At 38.1% G+C, this 22,882-nt stretch overlaps 2 protein-coding genes across 3 annotated transcripts in view; one reads left to right on the forward strand and one right to left on the reverse strand.

Annotated features, from left to right (window-relative positions):
- Window positions 1-3,297: 3,297 nt before the first annotated feature.
- On the forward strand, window positions 3,298-5,025 carry LOC119789530. The gene has a single exon (XM_038294452.1). It carries the CDS (start codon window positions 3,322-3,324, stop codon window positions 5,023-5,025), a length of 1,704 nt encoding a protein of 567 aa, XP_038150380.1. The 5' UTR covers window positions 3,298-3,321.
- A 194-nt stretch (window positions 5,026-5,219) lies between these two features.
- LOC119789557 (serine/threonine-protein kinase PAK 4) overlaps window positions 5,220-22,882 on the reverse strand; it is a 29,523-nt gene continuing 11,860 nt past the window's right edge. Inside the window, exons 1-8 of one of the 2 annotated variants that reach the window (XM_038294486.1) lie at window positions 21,245-21,448; window positions 17,433-18,098; window positions 15,794-16,327; window positions 13,550-13,683; window positions 8,671-8,797; window positions 8,456-8,581; window positions 8,235-8,369; window positions 5,220-6,657 (exon numbers count right to left, since the gene is read on the reverse strand). In XM_038294486.1, coding sequence (XP_038150414.1) covers window positions 6,490-6,657; window positions 8,235-8,369; window positions 8,456-8,581; window positions 8,671-8,797; window positions 13,550-13,683; window positions 15,794-16,327; window positions 17,433-18,098; window positions 21,245-21,448 — 2,094 coding nt within the window. In that variant the 3' untranslated portion in view covers window positions 5,220-6,489. Of the gene's footprint in view, window positions 6,658-8,234; window positions 8,370-8,455; window positions 8,582-8,670; window positions 8,798-13,549; window positions 13,684-15,793; window positions 16,328-17,432; window positions 18,099-21,244; window positions 21,493-22,882 lie in introns of those variants that run through there. The other variant, XM_038294485.1, reaches the window with a different exon arrangement.

The raw sequence follows: 22,882 nt of genomic DNA on the forward strand, positions 1-22,882 counted from the left end.
AATCTCACAACTTCTTCCTGGTCTGTTGAAGCACCAATAGTCTGCATCCAATTATTTAATTAATTGCTCTTAGTTTTTGGGAATATATACAAACTATGCTCTAATTTCTAGATACCGATCTGTTTTTACTATAATTTAATTTGACAAACCGGGTCTTCTCTACATTCTTTTTTCTGTTTGGTGCGATTGCAATAGCGGGTCTTGATCTGGACGGACCGGAGGGGAGCAAAAAATAGCTCAGCTCCGTATTTTGACGGTGAAGGACGGAGAAGACGTACGTGGGCGGTGACGAGCGGAGGATGTGGAACAGCTCTCATTGATTTACATGACAGACAAGTACTCCGTACGTGAGCGGGGCGGAGCGCTGACGGAGTATGTGGAATCTGGGGGTAAAGGAGGACAAATACACGTCCGGCTGGGTGCAGCGCCGGACGCCGGACAGTGCAATGAAAATCCGGACTGTCCGCCCTAAAGCCGGACATCTGGCCACCCTAAGGTGGCGATTTCAACATGCTTCATCTATATATACTTGTGAAGGGGACTATTGTACCAATTTTAATAGCAAATAAATGTCACTTTTATAATGGTTTAAAAATAGGAACTTTTGTGTAATTACCCCTGATATATAATCCGAATAGTCTACATGAAACTTCAAAGTGTTACCTTCAATTTGAAACCTGGATTATGCTTCTACACCAAGAGGTTGCCACGCAATAAGCCTTTTTTGTCAGTATTTCATATTTTATTATAACAATAATATTGATATTATAAAAGTATGTATGTATGTAAATATAAATAAATTAGGGCTGTGAAATAATTAATCACACCCAAATAAAAGTGTTTATATGTTAGTGCAACATATAAACAAAGTTTTTATGTTAGTGTATATATATATATAAATATGTATATATACAAATTTATATATATATATATATTTTAATATGTATATATATATATATATAAATATGTATATATATGTATATATATATATATATATGTATGTATATATATAAATATGTATATATATATATATACATATTAAAAAATATATATATATATACATTTGTATATATACATATTTATATATATATACATAATTTTATTTATATATATATACATATTTTTATATATATATACATATTTATATATATATATATACATATTTATATATATATATATATAGGTATCTATATCTATATAGATATAGATATCTATAGATATATCTATATATCTATATATATATATATATAAATATGTATATATATGTATATATATATATATATGTATATATATATATATATATATATATATATATGTATATATATATATATATATATATATATATATATATATATATATATATATATATATATATATATATGTATATATATATAAATATATATATATAAATATGTATATATACATATTTATATATATATATATACATAATTTATATATACATATTTATATATATATATATATATATATATATATATATATATATATATATATATATATACATATTTATATATAGAAATATATAGGTATCTATATCTATATAGATATAGATATCTATAGATATATCTATATATCATGTTGCCATTCAGTACACTGAGCATATATCGATTTAACATAAATACCTTGTGCATGTGTATATTTATTGCACCTGTATGTTCTATTCAATGTTCTTTTCATATGAAATTCCATGGTTATAATTATTCATAAGTGTGCAGTGTCATAACTACATGTCTGACTTTTGTTTAACAAACCAAACAGTTAGACAATTGAGGAGGTTATGGTTATTTAAGTACATGCGCCTTTAAAGCACAATGTTACGAAACAGCGAGCTGCCTGTGGCAAGATGGCCGCCACGTGCGGACGTCGACCCCCATTGGCCAGCAGCACGGACGAGACATCTAGCCTTTATTATGGATATCTATGCCCACAACATACAGAGCCTTAAGGTACTCAAGGCGAATCTCATCCACCCCTGGGGCCTTGCCACAGAGGAGCTTTTTAACCATGTCGGTGACCTCAGCATCAGAGATGGGAGAACCCAACCCAGAGCCCCCAGGCTCTGCTTCCTCAATGAAAGATGTGTTAGTGGAATTAAGGAGGTCACCAAAGTACTCAGCCCACTGACACACGACGTCCCGAGTCGAGGTCAGCAACACCACCCCCACTATATAAATTGCAGTACCATCACTATAAATAGTGATGGTACTGCAATGCTCCATTAATAGCTGTATAGAAGTCTTTCTCAATGGCCTCTCCGAACTCTTACCGTGAACCAGCTTTTGCCTCAGTGACCAGCCGAGCTTCTGGAGTCTCACAGGGTAATAAAGCCCGATGGGACTCCTTCTTCAGGTTGATAGCTTCCCTCACTGGTGCTGTCCACCAGTGTGTTCGAGGGTTGCCGCCACGACAACTTTGCAGCCACAGCTCCGACTAGCCGCCTAAAAAAATCATTTGATTTAACTTAATTCACTCTATTTAAGAGTTTTCAAAAATCAAGAGAATTTTTTGTCATCATTTGCACATCTTTATCATTCATACCAGTAGGTGTGAAAAGCACCAAACAAGGACATCAGATATATTATCAAAGCAACAAGAGTTTTGTCTCAGGCTAAACAACAACCAAGTTTAATAGATGCTTTCAGGGATTTCTTTAAAGAAAACCATCAGATGTCAAAAATCTTTTCAGCAAGTCCTTTACAATATTGAAATGTAAGTCACATTTGTTTTCTTGTAAGGATAGAAGGTTTTCACACTAGTTTATCCTTGCTACATTGCTGCATCTCTGTGCTATAAATAAATTAATAATGAAAACATCCTTCAGGAAATATTGCCATTACGAAACCTTTAAATCTCAGAGTGCAAGAGAGCCTTATAGTCTAAAAACATCACACAGGGATCTGACACTAAAGTGAACCACAGAGAGAAAGTGGATGATTTGGTGTACTTTTTTGATAAGGCAATTTTTGCTTTCCTAACTTTTAAACTTCACAGGCTGGTTTAAATTTTTTATTTATTTACATAAAATAACAGATTTTAGTAATTTGCCTCCGACAACAATAAAAAGTTATCCTTTTATTTTACAAACCTGACATGAAAAACACTGGTCATTTTTTTTCTCCTTGAGCAATTATTCTGTTCAAATAGCTTATATTTCTCTCCAGGCAGAGAGTGCTCGGGCTGAATGGATGCTGCCACTGCATAATGGTCCTCAGACGTTTGTTGCCAAGGAAACGTTGGGAGGGCATGTGGAGAGAGAGGTATAAAAACACTGGCAGCTCCACTCTGGCTCTTACTCTGTGGCGAATGCACTGGCTGTCATCACAAAGAGGTGTTGGACAATTCATCACAGACGTCCCTTCTCCGTTTGTCGACTCTTCTCCACAAGTGAGTGTGTGGAAGATGATGAGGCCAAAAGATCTACGCCAGGGATCTGGTACCAAAACCTTCCTAGATGCAATGCACAGCGGTAAAGTCCACCTCGCACGCTTCATCCTGGATGCCTTGGATGGACGCATCATCAACTCAAAAACTGAGAATAGTCGCACCCCGCTTATGTATGCTGTATGCCTGCAAGACCCTGGGACCAGAACCAAGTTCACGCAGCTGCTGCTGGAGAAAGGGGCAAATGTCAATTGTCAGGATGAGGATGGCCGCACAGCCCTGAGCCATGCCTGTGAGGTGGGTCACTTGGACGTCATCAAACTTTTGGTGCAGTTCAGTGCCGACCCAGATGTCACTGATGCTTGGGGAAACAGTGCCCTCATGTACGCTGCCTTTTCTGGACATAGTCAGGTGCTGGAGTTCCTGGTGAGGGCTTTCAAAAGACTGGGGCTGGGGTTAGACAGGACCAACAATGCTGGACACTCAGCTAAAGAAATAGCCAACTTTTTTGGGCACAACCAGTGCGTCCAGATATTGAATTTTCCTTGCAGAAAGGGTGTTTGCAGAGATGATCCACCTGTTGATGAGTTAAAAGCTGTTGAAGTAGAGCGCCGCCTTCCAAATAGGCTTCCGAGGCATGTTCTTGAGAGGTTTTCCAAGCAATCAACAGATGAAGAGCAACTGCCAGATGTGTTTCAGGGACAGAGAAAAACAGGAGAAAGCACTGGACTGCGGAGTCGCTTCAGGTGTCCCAGGAGTCAGTCTCAAGAGTATAATCACTGCAACAGCTGGGTTCTGCCTCCTCAGATAGAGAAAAGCCCAACTGAGGAGGATCAAAGCATTCTCATCACAGCCAAACAGCTGCAAAACTGCCAGATTAGAGAGTTAAAGGGGTCAAAATTAATGAACTTTGTTCCTGAGCAAAGCCAGAGAGACATCAGTCGAGATGTTCGCCTTCCAGAGCAAAAGCAAGAGATTTTTCCTCTCTGGGGAAAGGCAAAATCGTTTAACCTGGACCTTCTGAGCAGCAGAAAGCAGTCTTATCAGGGTGATGTACGTGACATGAGGCTGTCAGCCAGCAAATCAAAGAGAGCCTCGCTACAGGATGACAGATGCCTGATAGACAAGATTGAATGTCAAGGGAAACCCCCAGCTCTGATAAATGAAGGCAGCAAAATTGCTTCAGCACCAAAACCTTTTTTGAACAGCATGGCTCAGCCTGGGAAAGCCCTCCCAGAGAAACTCAAATCTGAAAAAGAAGAAGCTAACGAGAGGGCAACATTAAGCCGAAGAGGGCAACAGAAGAGAGGAAGCCTCGGCTCAGTGTCCCGACACAACAAACTCCTTTTCCCCAGGGAGGAGATTGAGTCGGAGAAGTTCCCGAGCCATACCCCGGGGTTCATGGGCCTGGGGACCAGACTGCTGCGTCGGTTCACTGCTCCAGAGTTTATGAGGATGGTGATCGACTGTTCCTCTGGCTCCTCAAACGGAAGAGGTCGAATGTCTCGCTCTGAAACCTACCCTCTGTCAAACACACACCAGCAGGTCAACAGTCAGCCGAGCGTTGACAGCATCAGCGCTGTGAAGTGTGAGTTTGAAAGCTACTCGTCTCAGTCTACAATATGAAAAATGTATAATTTCTTTATTGTTTTTATTGCTTTTGTGTCTTGAAGAAATGTATGAATATGTATTTTGCTTTAAAAAATCTGTGACTGTACATACTAAATGTCTAATTAAAACAGTATAACCTCTTCAATTTTTGTCCCATTCATTTGCATTTTTCTTCTCATATACAAAGAATTAAATCATATCACATTTATAGTTCTGTATGCATTATTTATTGATTTATACAAAATTTAAACGCATTGCTCTCTTTGTCATGAATGATCCACACAGGAATAGAAACACACAAAACAAGTGTATCCGTGTCGAATTACAAAGACTATGTGCAAAGTTTGAACTGGGCAGGAAGGTGTCCTGCAGCACTACATGCTAGGCCTGTGTGCTTTGTGTAGGCAAACAAATGCAAAAACAGCCCCCCTCCACACACAACCAGCACACCCTCACACATGTATACATCCACGTCATAATCAGTATCGCTGCACACATCTTCTGGCTTTTCATTTTTTGTCACATCTGTCACAATACAAAGAGGGTCGTATCAACAATGATGGAAGGTGTGTGCCTAACACACACCTGCTGCTTCACACATACATACAAACCTATACACTCACATTTAAGGAAATTAAAGTACAGTTTGAACTCAGCAGTGGAAAGAACCCTAATATTAAGGATTTATATTTACATTATTAATGTGTCTATGTTTAGAGTCCATATGAATTTATTATTTAACTATTCCCATTTTCACATCATACAAACAACCTACAACACCTTTTTTATAGAAATAATGAAATATGTAAAAGGAGTAAAAGAGGAGAGTGGCACTGTTTTTTCCCAGTGGTCCAATAGTAGCAGCTGGGCTTTTATTTACCCATTTATTATGCTAATATAGAGAATTGTCTTTCGCATCTCCATTACATTTTCAAGCATTCACATCAGGCCAGGTGTGCCTCCATTTGGACATGCAAAGAGTGTATCGTCGTCCAATTTCCACAACAGAGAGGATGTGCAGAGGTACCTTTATTCTGTCACAATGAGCTACTGTGGTTGGAGCCTAATGAGTTTTGCACAGCTTGCATTAATACCTACTCAAAACACCACAAAGGGTTTTTAGAGTAGTACTTGTTAGGAATATGTGAAAGATAGATTTCTGTTGTCAGTGCATCATGCACCATATTGTGCCATGTCAATCTGCTGAAAGTTGCAGGAAGCCAATTGAGTTGAGAGGTGAGGACTTGACTTGCATGCTGCCTTTAGCTCATTTCTAAAGTGCTTCTCACATGCCCCAGACTACGTCGCGCTTGACAAACAAACTAGCCGCCATGATGCTGGCAGCAGAGTGCTGCCCAGGTCTGCTTCCATGGAGCTGTCAACCACATTAGGATTGCTGGATCCTGTCCTCTTCATCAGGCCTGTACAGTACAGGGAAGGCTGAAGTTGGGCCGTTTGGGGAATTTAAACTCAAACGGGTCAGCAACGAGACATGCGTTTCCGGTACTGTTCCACCAGTGGGACCAGGCACTGAGGTGAACCGCTCTGCAGCAGGAAGGGGTGCTCCAGCAAGTCAGTGGCGCTGGACCGCTCCAGAGGGTCACGAGTCAACATGCGATCCAGAAAGTCTTTGAGAACTGGAGAGATCTGAATGAAATAGAGAAACAAGTACACTAGCGATTAGCAATTCTGTGTAGCAGAAATAAATCACCTGTACAGTGTTGTATAAAAGTATTCATACCCTTTGAACTTTTTTACTCTTTTAAATCAAATAACCTAATTTAAATGGACTTGATTGAGATTTAATAAAAAAAATGTAACAAAGAAATCTCAATAATTAAACTGAACAATAATTAAACTTGAACTGGTTCTCCAGGCTTGACCTGCGCAGGGGAAGGTGATGGTGTGGCTTGGTCGAGTGGGCACGTTGTCCTGTACCTGACTATGTGCCTTTCTGGCCTGGTGGCTGCTACTCCTCTGCCTTGCTAATGACATGCCTCTCTGCAGTACATTGGGCTGCTATAGGGTGATGCCTTCTTTCTGTGACTGCATTCTGTGGTTATAGCAGTACCCTTTTGCTCTGAGAAGGTTGCAAGTATCTTGTTTGGTCCCCACAGCCTCCACTCTGGATTCCTGAGCAAAAACCTTAACCCCACACTGCTCCCCGGGCGCCACACAATGGCAACCCACTGTGCCTCAAGGGGATGGTTTAAACGCAGAGAGTGAATTTCCCCATTGTGGGACAATAAAGGGGATTTCATTACATTTACATTACATTCACTCACCTACACACATTCAAAAACACACCCTAAATATTACTAATAGACACGTATCCCTAAACCTAATCTAAACTCCTCCTAAACCTAACCCTGACCTGAAAAGTACACTTTCCTTTATGGGGACCCAGAGTTTAGCACTTTCCTGGGAGATTGTCTCCACAAAATAACAAATCCATAGCCACACACTGACACAGAAATGGCTAAAGGTCCTACAAACGCAGGTTACTATTACATCAATGTGACCTGTCTACTTTGATGCTGGATCAAATGTTGTTCTAATAAAAGTCAGTCATGCAATTAGGACATCAAGTAGGAGCAAAACTGCCTTTAGTCAGACTTTAAGTCAAAACATCTAACCAGAGCATTTCCTTCCACATGTTTGCCCTGTTCTGACTAAATACAAACAGGATTTTCGCTTGGTTTTTCTAGATGTAATCCTTTAGCTAGAAATTAAGCGACCTCTGAGGGCAATTGGTTGAACTAAACTTTGTTTGGAAGCACGGGAGTAAAACATGCGCATTTCTACATGTATGTACACATTTCTATATGTAAATGTTTTCCTAAACTTTGCAGTCAAAGATGATCTTGTGTTGATCTGTTACACAAATTCACGGACTATGAATATCTGAACAAAAAAATCAACATTTCATATATACCAAAGATTTCAAAAGCTTGATTGTAGTGTGCAAATAGTTTGAGTAGCTTCTAATGTCTTTATGTTTTTCTGTCAAGAAACTACACTGAAGGAGTGAAAAAGCTGTTAAAGTCCGAATAAATACTTAGAAAGACTCGCAAAAGAAACAAAAAAATACTGAACAAGACCCTATTTAGAAGAAAAGAAGTAGTGGTAGAGGTAGAGGTAGTGTACATTTCCACTGTGCTTTATCTAAAATATTAATCTAAATCTCCATGTGAGGGCATTTGAGTTGGGGTTTTTTCTACTACCTGGCTGACATTTCGAACAGTTGGAGCTGGCTCGTCCCTGAGCCTCTTCATTGCTGCTACAGGTGTTTCACTGAAGTATGGGGGCTCTCCATCCACCATCTCCACCACCATGATACCCATGGACCATACATCAACCTGGTGGACAAAGAAGTAAACACTGTAACAGCTCTGATGGCAGAGGTCGGGATAATAGTTGAGATTATCAGTGGTTTTCTCCTCACCTCCGTGCCATATGGGGATTTGGATATGACCTCTGGAGCCATCCAATAAGGTGTCCCTACTAGTGACTTCCTCTTAGGGATGTCCTTACTGATCTGGGCACAGAAACCGAAGTCTGACAGCTTCACCTGGAGGAAACCCAACAGAATTACAAATTAAGGTGAAGAAAAATCCTAACTAGACAGCTGTTGGGTGGGGGAGCGTTGATGTGTCATACCCTTCCATCTAGTGTGAGTAGGATAGAGTCACTCTTGATGTCTCTGTGAATGACGCCCTGTGAATGGAGATAGGCCAGAGCTTGAAGAACAGCCTCGCACACTGTGGCAATCTGCTCCTCACTCAGCCTGCAGGAAGACAAGTTTTACACATATAAAAGGCTGACTGTACATGGGCATCTCACACATTCCCGCTACCGGTTCCAACAGCCCAGAGCGCTGAAAATTAATGAATCACTGCACGTTAAAAGCAATGATAAAAGGTGCAAGGTTCAGAACAACAACTCCTACACAAGAGGAATGACGAATGAACATACTCCTTCCTCCCCAAAGATAATGTGGCTTTTTTATTTCACTATTGCAACATAAACATATACGGAGCTGTCCAATAGTATGCATGCATCTGAAACATTTCCAGGATTTTACACAGACATGGATCTGTTTTATTAGGAGGGAAGGAAGAGTGTTTTTTTTTTTCATCACAATTTATTTGGAAAAACATATCCTTAAGAGGTTTGCAAGGCTATATTTCAACCCACTTTATTATGATACCCCTGAATAAATCTGGTAAACCCGACTCTTTAGACCACTCCCCTTATTCCAAACACAGTGGTTTTGTGAAGGCCTCAGGAAGAGTGAAGCACAAATGCGTTTTACCTGAGGTAAAATGCATTAAGTAATTTCCCTTTGGAATCATTAAAGTATTCTGAAATGCATTATTGGTAGTTTTAGCCAACATTGCAGGACCTGCAGAGATTCAATATGCTTGTCTTCAGAGAAGAAAACCACAACCCACTTTTAAGATTCTCATTTAAAGAAAAATGTAAAATCTATACAGCATTTCTTTTTCCTCTCGCTACAGAATTATGCACTGTTTTGTGTTAGTCTGCCACATAAACTTCCTTTTGAATCTGAAATACTAAGGTGCTTGGTTGTAATGTCACAGCTGTAGAGGACAGTAAATACTGAGCTGTTTTTCTTTAGCAAGAGAAATCAGACATAGAAGCATATTAGCGGACAATAACAGATTGATGTAATCCTTTACATGGAGAGTAATTGTCTACAACTGTGTTTCTACTGCTGAGCATTTGTGACAGACAGAAGAAAAAATCACACTAATGGTCAAAACTCATTCAATCTGCCTGCTCAGTTTCCTGGTATGTGTTACAATTTGAAAGCAGTTAAGGAAAGTTCAAAACCTCCACTCAAAACAGACTCAAAATAGTAATTAAAAAATCTAAAATTGTTTTATAAAAACAGCAGAGGGAGGCGGACTAAATGAGTTTGAATTTATCTAAAAAGGGACAATGCCTATTGATGGAGAATTTAATATACCAGATTATAGCCTACAGCGGATTTTTAACTGTCCGTTTAGTAATAAAAACATAAAATAAGAAAATCAAAATAAAATCAATAAAACAACAAGTAAACCTTTATGATAGTGGGCAGTATAAGCAGGTAGAGAAATGATATATAGAGAAAACATGTCTTTGAAAACAATTGGATGGAAAATAAAGGGAAAAGCAAGAACAAGAAAAATATAGTGAATCATAAAACATACAGGCCAAGGGACTCCAGGGAGCACACATATTTCACTAGTGTCAAAAAGATAAAATTAGATGTCAAAGGACTGAATCTTTAAATGTGCAATTATATTGCTGATTGCCCAATTACACAGTCAATATAAAGTGCCAAAGAGTGAGACAATACTCAAAAAGCATCAAATCAATCAAATACCAATGATTATAATCACATGGTTCTAGAAATACCAATTTTTTAGGAATATAAAATGTGTCTTGCCTTGCATGTAGCACTTACCCCTAAAAGGTAAATAAAAAGAACATTTTGAAAATGAATTTGGTAATGTAAATAGTAATGATAATAAAGCAGTGATGTTTATGAAATTAGGGATAGTACACCAATAGTTTGCTAGTATCTATAAATATACAAGTTTGTGGCATCAGTACTCTTCTTCCAATAACCAATCTTTAAGATTTTTGGTCAAAGAGGGGAGAGTGGGGAGTTCATTTTGGAGTTTGGTATTGAATTGCAGGAATGACAAGCATAAACAAAGAGAGGGGCTTGAATAAAGGAACCACACAGTCGCCTCTAGAACTAGCTCTTGTTGATCTGTTTGAGTTGGGCTTTTTTCTCCACAAATTCTTGAAACAAGGGAGGTGTTTTTCCATGGCAGATTTTGTAAATTAAGAGAGCATTGTTGTGTTTAACAGTGCTGAGCACACACACACGCTGATTGTACCATGATTTTACCAAAGCTGTCTTTATAAACTGTTTTCGTCTGCTTTATCGTCATCTTACAGGCTGATGTCCAACTTGCTATGCAGTTGGACTTATGTTACATGGTCAAAATACAATTTTACTGACTCAATATTTAGACTGTGTCTTATAAATCCAAAGTTTGACAAGTTAAACTTATTTTTATTCACAGTAGTTTTGAATTCTCATTAAACTCCTAACTATTTCAACTCTTTTACGGCATCAATTGTTGTACCTTTTACAAAAAGCATTAGGGTCACCGTGATTATTTACTCTTTTTGTACATGCACACAGTGTTGGATATGTTCATGCATAGCTTGTTATGGTTCTCCCTTTGTTGACTTCTGTTGGAGTTTGTTTTTAAGTTTTCAATTCCACTTTAATTTATATTATTCTGTTTTTTCTTGTTTCCTTTTGCATTTGGTGTTATATTTGAGAAGTCTTGTATGTTTTAAGTTACTTTGTGTTGCCCCCTTGTGCCAGTCTCCTTTCCCTTAGCTCCTTCTAATTACTTCCTTCTACACCTGCTCTCTATCAGATAATTAGTCCTCCCATTGTTTCTGTCTGCCATATATATTTTTCCTGTTCAGTTACTCTTTGCTGGTTTCTCATTGTTGCTTTTTTCCCAATGTGTGTTTTCCCCTGACGTCTCCTGGTTTTGGGTATTTTTTTCTTGGATATTTTTTTGTTGCCTTTTTTCTTTGAATCAGCAAAACTCATCTCTGCCTCCTCTCTACATATGGGTCCTTAACCAACCTCTACCCTTTGCTGACATACAGTGGCTAGGATTTTACATGCCAGTTACACAGATTCGTCAAACCATCTGTCAGCACTAGCACAGTGTGTTTTTTATCCTTTGCATCGTTGTATAGAACAGATTCATCAGCATACATTTGGCAGGTGATATTTGAAGGACAACAACTTGGTAGATCATTTATAAACCCACTGAAAAGCAGCTGACCTAGCACTGATCCCTGTGGTACCCCAAGATTGTTGTTGCATAATGTTGACTTCATATTCTGCATCCCAACACACTTTGATCTTGCAGATATACGCGATTCAACCAAATTTAGAGTACTTCAGATACTTTAGATCCGATCCGATGATAAATGATGTCAAAGACTTTTCTGAGATCAATGACTACAGCACCAACAACGCCGCCTGCTTCCAATTTCGATTCTACCGGTATGTTTTTCAACAAGAAACAAACTGCCGTCTCAATAAAATTAAGGCCAAATTGCATCCTGTTCAAGGTGTATGGACTGTTGTTAAGAGCATCTGCAATTTGTTACTCTACTATTTCTGCTGAAAGTATGCTTATCCGTTTGTAATTGCTGTTTATTGCAGGATTACATGACTTAAAGGCTGGTGTCTTGACACAGCACTTCCAGAAGGGAAGTAACTTTCATTTATGGTTTTATTTATTATAGTAGTTAAGGGTGTGAAGAAAGATTCTATGTGATATTTTAGAAATTTTACATCAATACAAAATGCAGATCAAAAACAGCTTAATTAACTTGTGACTGAGACACTACACAGAATAAGAAAGGGTTTGTTAGCATTCATTGCCATCGGGATGGCGTTCTATCTGGGGGCAATAGCTTTGAGTCAGTTCTTTAAAATAGTATTAAGTAATCCTTCAAAGTTGCTACAATATCCCTTGGATCATAAATGGCTTTCTCCTCTAGCTGTAGCTCCCAAATTTCTCTCTGCACTATACCAGTTCTGATCCGTTTTTTTTTATATATATTTGTCCAGAACCACTTAGTATTTCCCCTTGCAGTATTAATTATATTAATTACTAAAAAAATGCTGCTTTCAAATCAAATTTCCTTTACCACTTTATTTCTAAGAGAAGTAATTGTCTGTCTATCATTCATTGTGTTTGTTTTGAGTGATAATTTAAGAGCATGATGTTTTTATTTCAGTAATTTTCATATGATATAATTCATCCACAGGAGGTGATTCTTTTTTTGATGGTTTCCCTTGATTTTAACAGTAAATGCAGACATTGTGTCTTGAATAAAAGTCATGAATACATCACAGTTGTCACTAACATGATTCTGGGTGAGATAATTATCCTAAATTATATCGTTAAGCGCCTGTGTCAAATTTAAACCTCCAACCCTTTGTACTCTCAGCTGTTTTAATGTTGTTTTCTTATTACAAGAGAATCTATTTTTAGATAGCTTTCTTGAGGAAAGAAAGGAGTTATGACAGATCATTTTGAATGCTTTCTTTATTTCTCTCACTCTTATTACAAAAGACAGGATCTATGCATGTTCAGAATACGTAATTAGTCTAGTAGGACCTTTTATTAATTGAGTAAAGTTCAGATTAGTTAAGATTTATTTTAACTGCCTCTGAAACAAGTTGTGTAACCAGTAAATATTTAAATCTCCCAGTTAGATTGCCTCATTTTTCATATCACAGTCCTGAAGATCAACATAGAAAGCACTTCAGGCTGCTGGAGGCCCATGACAGAGCATATTACTGTCTTTGAACACTTTTCCCTCTCCAGTCTATACCACACCACCCCCTTGTGGCTGATTAGCTCACTGATTGAAAAGAGAAACCAAAGGATTTTGATGCCTTGCATTATACCTTGTTTCCGATACAATGTTGGTTAGCGCTCCTCCTTGCAGGTACTCCATGATGACCCACAGCTCCTCCTCAACCAGGGCAGACTTGAACATCTCCACCACATTCTTGTGCTGATAGTCCCTCATGATAACCACCTAAAGCACAAAATATTTGCAGTTATCACAAGGCTCCAAAACTACAGGTTATATTTCATTTTGCTGTAAAGGGGGTGTGAGGTTCAGCAATTATAAATTATTCTAATGAACTGCATTGAGGTGCTTGAATGAATAACACATATTGTATTTTCTTTTTGCACATTTAAATTAAGAGCTGTTTTTTTTAATCTGTCTTGCATGCTGCCATACATGCCATTATGGCTGGGTATTTTTGCCAAAGTCCTGAATAAATTCGATTTTGATTAATACAGTTCTAAATCGATTAATTTCGATTCTATCTGTTTTTACAACAATGAAAGTGTTTCAACTGTGTTTTCAAATACTCATGTATTTTATTTTTCCTGTCACATTAAACACAAAGTGCAAACTTGTAAATCAGACAGTTTAAACCTGAGATGTGAGCAAAACTGTCTCATAAGTGCAAACTTGTTTGGGAAAAATGAAAAAGTGAAGCCTCACTCGAGCAAGCAGACATGACACAGTGGGGACACAGCAGACATGCATGAGCTGCATTATCTTCGCTGCACAAACCATATTTGCAGCGTTGGCTGTAACAACTACAGGGTGTTTGCTGGTCACCCCCCATTTGTTAATGTCTTATGTAATTTAAAATATTTAATAATATTTGCAGCTCTCTGACTTGAAGTCATCTTGAGTGCATCTTTCCTGCTCATTTGAATGTGAACGTCAGGCATCTTAAAACTAATCAATCTCATTCCCTAGACATCGATTTTGCAAACATGTAAAGGAATCGATTCAAAATCTTTTTTTTTTTACCCAGCCCTACATGTCATATATAAAAAGTTAACCAAACTGGTAAAACAAGAAGAAGGATGTAGCACCTATCAGAGGTTTAAGCAAAGAGAGCAAAAAACAACAAAGAAACAGAGGGACTAACCCAGGAATGCTTTCGATGTGGGACAAAACTAAAATATTAGTTCAGAATGTTAGGAGAGAAACAGCTAACAAATTAAGTTCTCAGAAAGTATTTAAAGAGAGAAATGGCACGTGGTAAGCGGCACGGTAAAAGGTCAACCAACAGCAGTGTAGGAAAGTATTTGCTGAAAGGCTGATCAAATGGATTATCTATAGAAGAAGAGCATAAAGACTTGGACAGCCAAGACAATGTTTTTTCATGTTTAATGAGAAATGTTATTATTATTTAGAATTTTATGTGATAGACCAACGGAAAACATCAAATAAGGAAGTTATAAGAAAATTATTCTTCCTTTTTAAACTTTTTTTTGTCATTTTTCTTTTATCATAGTCTTTTTGTAGAATCACCTTTTTCTACAACGCACAGTCTGTTGGGGTATGTTTCTCCCAGCTTTGCAATTTTAGAGACAAAATGAAGCTAAGTTAGAGTGGATGGGGAGGAGAGAACATCCTAAGCCTCTTCTGTTCCTTAACAGGTTTTCCCTGCTAAAGAAAAAGCATTACCACAGCATGGTGCTGCCACCTTCAGGGCAGTGCATTACTACTTTTCCTAACAAAAGCACGTTCTTCCGCATATTTGACATTCCCTGCACATAGTCTTTAGTAAACATAACTTCTCACAGATCTTTTTTCCCCGCTCTTTCATTAAAGTGAGATTGGTGTTGAGAAGTAAAAGGTGTCTGTGCAGCCTTCCCCTTGTGCTGCGGACCTGTGCATCTCATTCACTGTTACCATGGCCTGGTTTTCCTGCAAGTTTTCAGATTATAAACAGTGCTATATTATATTCAGAGCTAGCAATATTTTCTTATAAAATGACTTCTTAAAATTCTCATAAACCTTACGGCTTTCGTGATACACACAGATAGGCTTTATTTACTAACTAGCAGTGTTCTAGAGGTAAGTTAAATTTGATTTTCTTTAGGTACAATATAGCTAATGGGGCTAAATACTGTATGCAGGTAACACTTTTTAATTTTCTTTTTTTGTAAAATAGTTTCAAAACCAGCATTCCTTAATTAGTTTACAATCAGGTCAGCCTTTTTGGGAGTGTCACATACAAAGCTTGCCCAAAATGTCAAAGCTTTGACTATAACATGACAAAATGTGAAAATGTTTAGGGACCGACTTGTAGGGTCTGACTAGATGTTTGTACCTCATTGAAAAGCAACTCTCTCCGCTGCTGCCGCCGCAGGTCCATCATCTTCACAGCAGCTTGTCTTCCAGTATGCTTTTCTGTAGCGATACACACCACCCCTGTCGAACCCTCCCCGACCTTCACAAAGTTCTCTAGATAAGTCCTTGGATCGCCCTTATCCACCACCATCTGCAGAGCTGCTTTGAACTGTTCATGTGTCACCTTGGGCGGGTCAGGGGGCGGTCGGGGGGCAGGATATTGAGACGGTCTGAAAGCAGGTGAGCAGGTTCCTGGAGGACTGGTGGCTAATGAGCCTGTGGGTGAAGGTCGAGGTTGGGATGGGCTGTCCTGCCGGGGATAAGGGGGGTTTGGGCATCCAGAATGCCTGAGGAAGGGGTCTGGTACACTGGGCCTCAGCCCCATGTTAGGAGACAGTCCTAGAGTATAGCTTGCTGAAGAACGCACCATGCGCTGAGGTCTCATGCCTCCTACAAGAGGGCTGCTGGTGCCAGTCGGCAGGAAACCAGAGTGGTATCTCACTGATGACTCTGCCTGCATGAAAAGAGGAGAGAGACAGTTGAAAGGGTGTTTACCACCTGCCTCAGGCTCATTGCCCACTTTAAACCTGAATGTTAATCAGGTCTGCCACTTCTACCCTAAATTCCTTTCACCTGATTTAAGTCGTGTCAAAACCGTCCTTTGGCATCAGAGTCCCAAGAAGAACATGAACATTTTTACAACCAAACAAAAACTTAATCCCACATTATTTATTTAAGACTGGACTCAAATAAAAACTGAAAGTCAGACTCATGTTTAACAAAAGCGGCTAAGCCATGGGTTTGAATTTTAATACAATAATTACTGAGAGTCTTGTTGCTTTATATTCCCTATATAAATGCAAAAGGAATGAAAAAAAATATAGAAATTTCAAACAAAATTATTTTTGGTTATATTATCAAATTTACATGACCTCAAATCGCTGACGCATAATACATACATAAAACATGCTTGTGAAACTGGCTAAGGTTTCAAAAATAGTTTAGTTATTGATGTTTTTAAAGTATGCAAAAAACAGTTAAGGCTTCAATCATATTATACAGCAGAGATATAGATTTTTTTATTTTATTTCTTCAACCAGATTGGTTTTGACAGGAAATAAAAATAGACAATGTGAAAGAAGAATCCGTTTTAAAAAAGTGTTTTAAAACATTTTAATTTGGCATGTTGAGGTATTTGTCATGAGAAAGTGTTTTTGAAGCAAGTTTCTGCAGTGATAGATGCAAGTTGTTTTTTGACGCATTTACAAATAAAACTTCTGTTGATAAATTATAAGTAATAAAAAATATGAATCAACAATAAAAACAACATGATATTTTGATTTTTTTAAGAAACCTATTAAATTGTTGATAAATAATTCAATATTTTCTGTCATTATTGATTACATGGGTTTTTTTAAGATTAAAATGCTGGTTAGTTTAGTTTTTTAAGCTGCCGGTAACTATTAGAATGAATTTTTGTGGTAAAAAAACAACAACAATAAAAACATTTTAATGAATTCTGACCACATGCTTAAAATCCTGATATATACACAGCATCAAAATATTCATAAATGATGTGCTCCATGAATAATTTATCATCTATGTAGAGTTGTGCTTACTTTTAGGTCATAGGAGGAGAATGGCCTCCCTGGGCTGTTCTGTGGATGCATGTACATGGATACGTTGGGTCTGAGCTCCGTTCCAGTGGTCCCTTGATCTCCGTGGAGCTGCTGTAGCGTCACAGCAGGGCTGTAAAAACATGCTACGGGTCTCTGATTTGGTGGTATTCCTCTGGGAAGCTGGAAATCTCTTTTCCATATTAGCCTTTCTTGAGGACTTCCAATCTCCCCGCTCATATATGGTCCATGGCTTGGTGCTGGGATGTTCTGGGTTGGTGGAGGTGGTAAGGGTCCCTCCACTGAGCTGACACCAACCTCATAGGTTGATTTGGCTTTTGGCAAGATCCCATTGGGCTGCAAAGTGATGCTCTTCTTCATACCCAAATAGGGGGTGTTGGTTTCACTGTGAATGTTCCTTCCCCTGTCCCTCCAGTGATCCTGACCATCATCCATCTCCTCATCATCATCATCCTGGGTTAGGCCCTCATATTGGTAACCGTCCCCTTCGTTTTCCTCTCCCAACCTTCCCAAAGACTGGGCTCTCCTTCTTGCTGAAGGGCTACTCTTCCGCAAAGAGTTGGAGCTGGTCACAGACAGGCGGCTCATGTCGTTGATCATGGCAGAGATGTATTCCCCGTGACCAATCATGCTTCCACGGACAATAGTCTGGAAGAGAAAAGATGTTTATCGCCATCACACTCTGGATGACATGATTACATTACCGAGATATTTTAATGCTAAAGTGATAATGAAAGTGACATAATAATTGCTCTCAGGCAGGCAACATTTAGACGTAGGAATGTGTAAGAGACATCTTTGTCGATTTTTAAAGACAGTGACTTCAGCACCCAGAGTCAGTCCTTTGAAGATCTACCTTTTGATTTGGGCAAATTAACTCAGGCTCAAATATGACACAGAGCACCTGGTCCTGTCACAGATTATCGACGGGATTGGGTCTAAACTCTGACTGCTGAATTCTAACACATTCTAAGCCATTTGAATGTAGCTGTAATATTGATTCTTAACCTCACCTTGCTTTAAACTTCTAAACAATTCTCTCCCTGACCTATCGGCTGTGTCCTTCGGCCTTCAGGATGCTCCTTGTTCACTAATGTCCGACACAAAATTTGGATTTATGCTGAGATTAGATGGACTTTAGTTAACATTATAAATAACAAGAGATTCTTCAGAAAATAGTCCCTCGTCTTCATTCTGGAAGCTTTTTGTAACATCAAGAGAAAATATGAACCAGTTCCAACTTATTTTGCACGGCTCTGTGTTGCCATAAACGACAGATTCGTGTTTCATCAGATCTTTAAGAGGTATGAGCAGCAAGGCAGTTTTGCAAAGAGCCTAAACTTGCCCCAACATAATATCATCAAAACTAAGGTACTTTTCCGGAAAAGTGCGTGCAGTGAGTGCATGGTGGCTTATTAGTCAGACTCAGAGAGTCATGTTCAGTTTACAGTCAGTCAACAGCCTCTACTGTTTCACTGGCTCAAAGCTATTATATTCACACCGAGGGGGTGGAGGTCAGTCCACATCTCACCTTCTGTAGCATCTCTATCATAGTAAACGGTGGCTGGTGATAATGGCCTTGGTTGAATTTGATCTTTTCCTATTAAAACAGATGAACTACTCATCATTTCTTTTTCTTTTCCCTTCTTACAGAGTTTGCAAAAGTAATGTTAATATTTAGTCATTTTACTAATTTCAGAGTATGTTCTGAAGTTCTTTTTATGATATTAAACAACTAAAGTTGCATAAAACCAAAAAGTTGAAGGGAAAGGCTACATAAATATCTTTATATATAGATATATATTTAGTCTGTACAATGGCAGCCATGGCTGAGAGACTAGAGCTTCTTAGCCTGAGTGGTCAGAAGGGGAAAACATTTCGATAGAACATCAATCAGTTAGTGGAGTACTGTTAGTGGAAGAGAGGAAAGAAGGAAGCTATTAAAAAACAAAAACAGACAAACAAAAAAAACATAAGAAGATAATTTCATAGTATGAATAACCCATAGAGGCTACAGAAACATGGCAGGTGTTGAAAAAGTTGTTCTTATTAGATCTCTTTATGAATTTGATGCAAAAATACTGTATGTGGCATAACTTCACACTGCTTTCTACACACATGGCAGTATCATGGTGTGGGAATAACTTAGAAGATGGACAAAGCTAAACACATGACAATACTGCAAGAAAACCAGTTAGCGACTGCAAAAGACTTTAGGTTATATGATACCATTGAAACATTCAATGCTTTGTAAAAAAAAAAAGTTTTTAAATGATAATCTTATTTACTGATGACAAATAGTTATCAAACGTAACCTGGTTCAAACTGAATATATAACATGCTCAGGTTAAACCTTTTATTAACCGTGTAACACCTTTTCAGTGTTTTTCTTTAAATCTAACCTGACTGCAGCCTGTCTAATAATATGAAGTAGGCAGGAAATCTTAAAAAGCAGTTCATCGTCTCCTGATTTGATTAAAATAACTTCAGATTAGAAACAACATTGATGACTTGAATCAGTCTGGAAAATGATTACAAAATTTTGTGTTAAATGGAACAAGAATAACTTTTTCCCATTGGACCAGGTAGGTTTCAGTTAGGGCTGAAACAATTAACCAGATTTATCATGCTTAATTATTGAAATAATTACTAATTTACTAATCGATTAATTGTTAACTGGAGAGTAGAGACTTTACAACGTGCCTTTACCGGACAGAGCAACAATAATTCTACCAATATTGTAAAAAAAAATATGGAAACATTTTGCATTTAAGATTAAAAAAATGTGTTCATCTATCAATATGCTCTATACAGAACTCCAAAACTAAGCATTTTAGTTTCACCCGGTTTAATTTAGCAAAAAGTCTTATGTAAGGAACCCTTTGCTATATGATATTAATGGATTAATCGAAAAAAATAATATACAGATTAATTGATTTGCAAAATAATCATTAGTTGCAGCCCTAGTTACAGTCCATATTCTCCAAATAAATGGAATATATGAATTAGAATGAATGTGCCAATTGTTACAAAAAAGAAAATACCTTGTCACAGTATTACATTTCCATTTCTAAATGCACAAAAAAAACTGTCTGATTGTATTTGGTAAAAAGCTTGAAAACCTTATTCTCTTCTTTCCTCTTCACAATTATTCACTACTTTGTGTTGGGCTATAAAAAAAAACAATAATATACTCAAAGTCTTTGGTAGGAATGTGACAAACTGCTGTAATTTGTGATTTGTCATGCTTTGGGGTTTCTGTGTTTAAAGGGGTCTTGCTCAGATATTGACGGTGAAGGTAAAAACTATCATTCTGACCTAAATGCTGACGCAGAGGTTCTTATGTTGCACAGTTCTGATCTCCACCACATCTCAGTGCTTTTTACTTTTCCAGAGGCCCATAAAAGTATCAACTTGTATATTTTGTGAGGTGTAGAAATCCTGAGATTTGCAGTTTAGATGTTTCACAAGCATTTCCTTTGCTGTACCTGCACTTTTTATTCCTTTTTTATTTGCTTGACATCTTTGGCAGAACACTTTAGACAGTTATTAATTGTCTACATGTGGTAATAAATCTTTTGTCCCCCGTGAGGATTTTAGCATTGTGCAGCCAGTGTACAAAGCAGGGTCATTAATAGCCTTGTGATAGATAAGGAAGCAGGGGGGGAGTTAGTCATTCCACATTGTCATCAGAGTATTATGGGATTGCCTGAGACAGCAGATTCCCTCTGCAGCACAGAAACTACCCTTGTGAGGTGATACAGATATCAACATAATAAGTTGGTGTGGCATACCTTCTTTGGCCTCAGCTCCACCTCTGTGATCCGGGAAGGGTCCACCATAGGTCTGGGCCTCCGCAGGTTTTCTATCAGGCTTTGCCATTGTGTCGGCAGGCCCACGAAGCAGCCGCGTTTGGCATCAAACGAAGTATGAACACGGTGCTCAAAGTTTTTTGGAGCTGATATCTCTGGCCTCTTCTTTTTCTTCTTGCGAAACATCCTGAGGTCCAATAGAAAGGCTGCCTTCTTGCTTCAGTATGTCCCTGAAGAAACAGGAGCAGGCAGTTTGAAGAATCTACACTCTTATTGCATACAGCACATTGTTAAATAACTGTAATTTTGTCCTTTGAATATAAACAAATCTTTTTTGCCTGTATGTTTAAACATGTGTCCACGGCCCTTTATTATCTACCTTCTGCTCAAGTTTATTCAAATAAAATCTCCACCACATGGACGTATATTCAAATGGCTACAATTGAAGCTCTTCTGTAAATGTCTTGCATCTGAGACATGTGAATGTCCTACATTTCCTTTGCCTTAAAGGCTGTCACAAGCTTCTCAGAGTGAAAACGGCTCGAGGGAGAGTAGATGGATTTGTTAGCACATGTTTAATGAAGGATATCTGGTCAATTAGGGCTCATTCATTCTCGCTGCCCTTTTACAGACGAGCACGCGGCCATGCTGGCCATCGCCCACAGGCTGTCAGCGCACACAGGAGGCCACACACAAGGATATCTTTAAACTCTTCTATAAGTCTTATCTTAATTAATAGCTTTTGTTGCTCTTGATTGCAGTACGTTAGCCAGTTCATCTTTGGTTAGACATTCTGAGCTATTACTTTCTGTTCAGCTTTACCTTATTTCTAAATGGAGGGAAGTAATTCAATTATATTGCAGTTTATTTTCTTAGAAGAGTTTCTGTAAAATGAGATAATGCCTCCTGCTTCAGTTCTATGTTAATTTCAATGCTATTTTATGCAAATCATATTGTAGAGGACGTCCCAGCCAGTGATGCAAGAAAGTGTCCTGCAGGAAAATTCAATCTTCAGAATCCCTTCTCTACGTGAGAAACTTTTTCTTGTGATTTTGAAAAAGAATAATTTTCAGGGGTGTTGCAAAACAACTTTTTCATTTTTTATACATTACAGATATTGCAGCATTTTATATTAACCAATACCGATATTGACCTATAATGATAGAATGATAGAAATGGCTTGATTAAGTGATATTTCTCAGAGAACAATACTTAACATCAGGTGTGAGAAAGAATGACCCATTTCTTCTTCACCAAAAAGTTATATAATCTTTAAACAAAAGCAGATGTAAGTAAAGTGTTTCTATGAGCTTTTAGAGGCAGGGCAATATATACTCCAGTATTAATTTTTTGGCTGATATGGGACCAATTTTCTATATAAATATCAGATTAGGCCATCCCTAATAATTTTCTCATAATTTATATTTAAATATAGCAGCTGGATAGCTCAAGTGGTAAGTCACCCATCCTGCAAACAGGTAGCCTGTGTTTGTATCCCAGCTGGGAGGAATGAGCTGCCAGTGTGGGTCCTTAGGCAAGACCCTTTACGCTAATGCATGCTTTGGGGAGTGGTGGCCTATTGGTTAGGGCGAGGTTCTGAGTTTCGAGCCCTACTCCAAC

Source organism: Cyprinodon tularosa, unplaced genomic scaffold, assembly GCF_016077235.1.
Source record: "Cyprinodon tularosa strain WSP-4 unplaced genomic scaffold, ASM1607723v1 ctg340, whole genome shotgun sequence".
In the NCBI taxonomy this organism is placed as follows: Eukaryota; Metazoa; Chordata; class Actinopteri; order Cyprinodontiformes; family Cyprinodontidae; genus Cyprinodon; species Cyprinodon tularosa.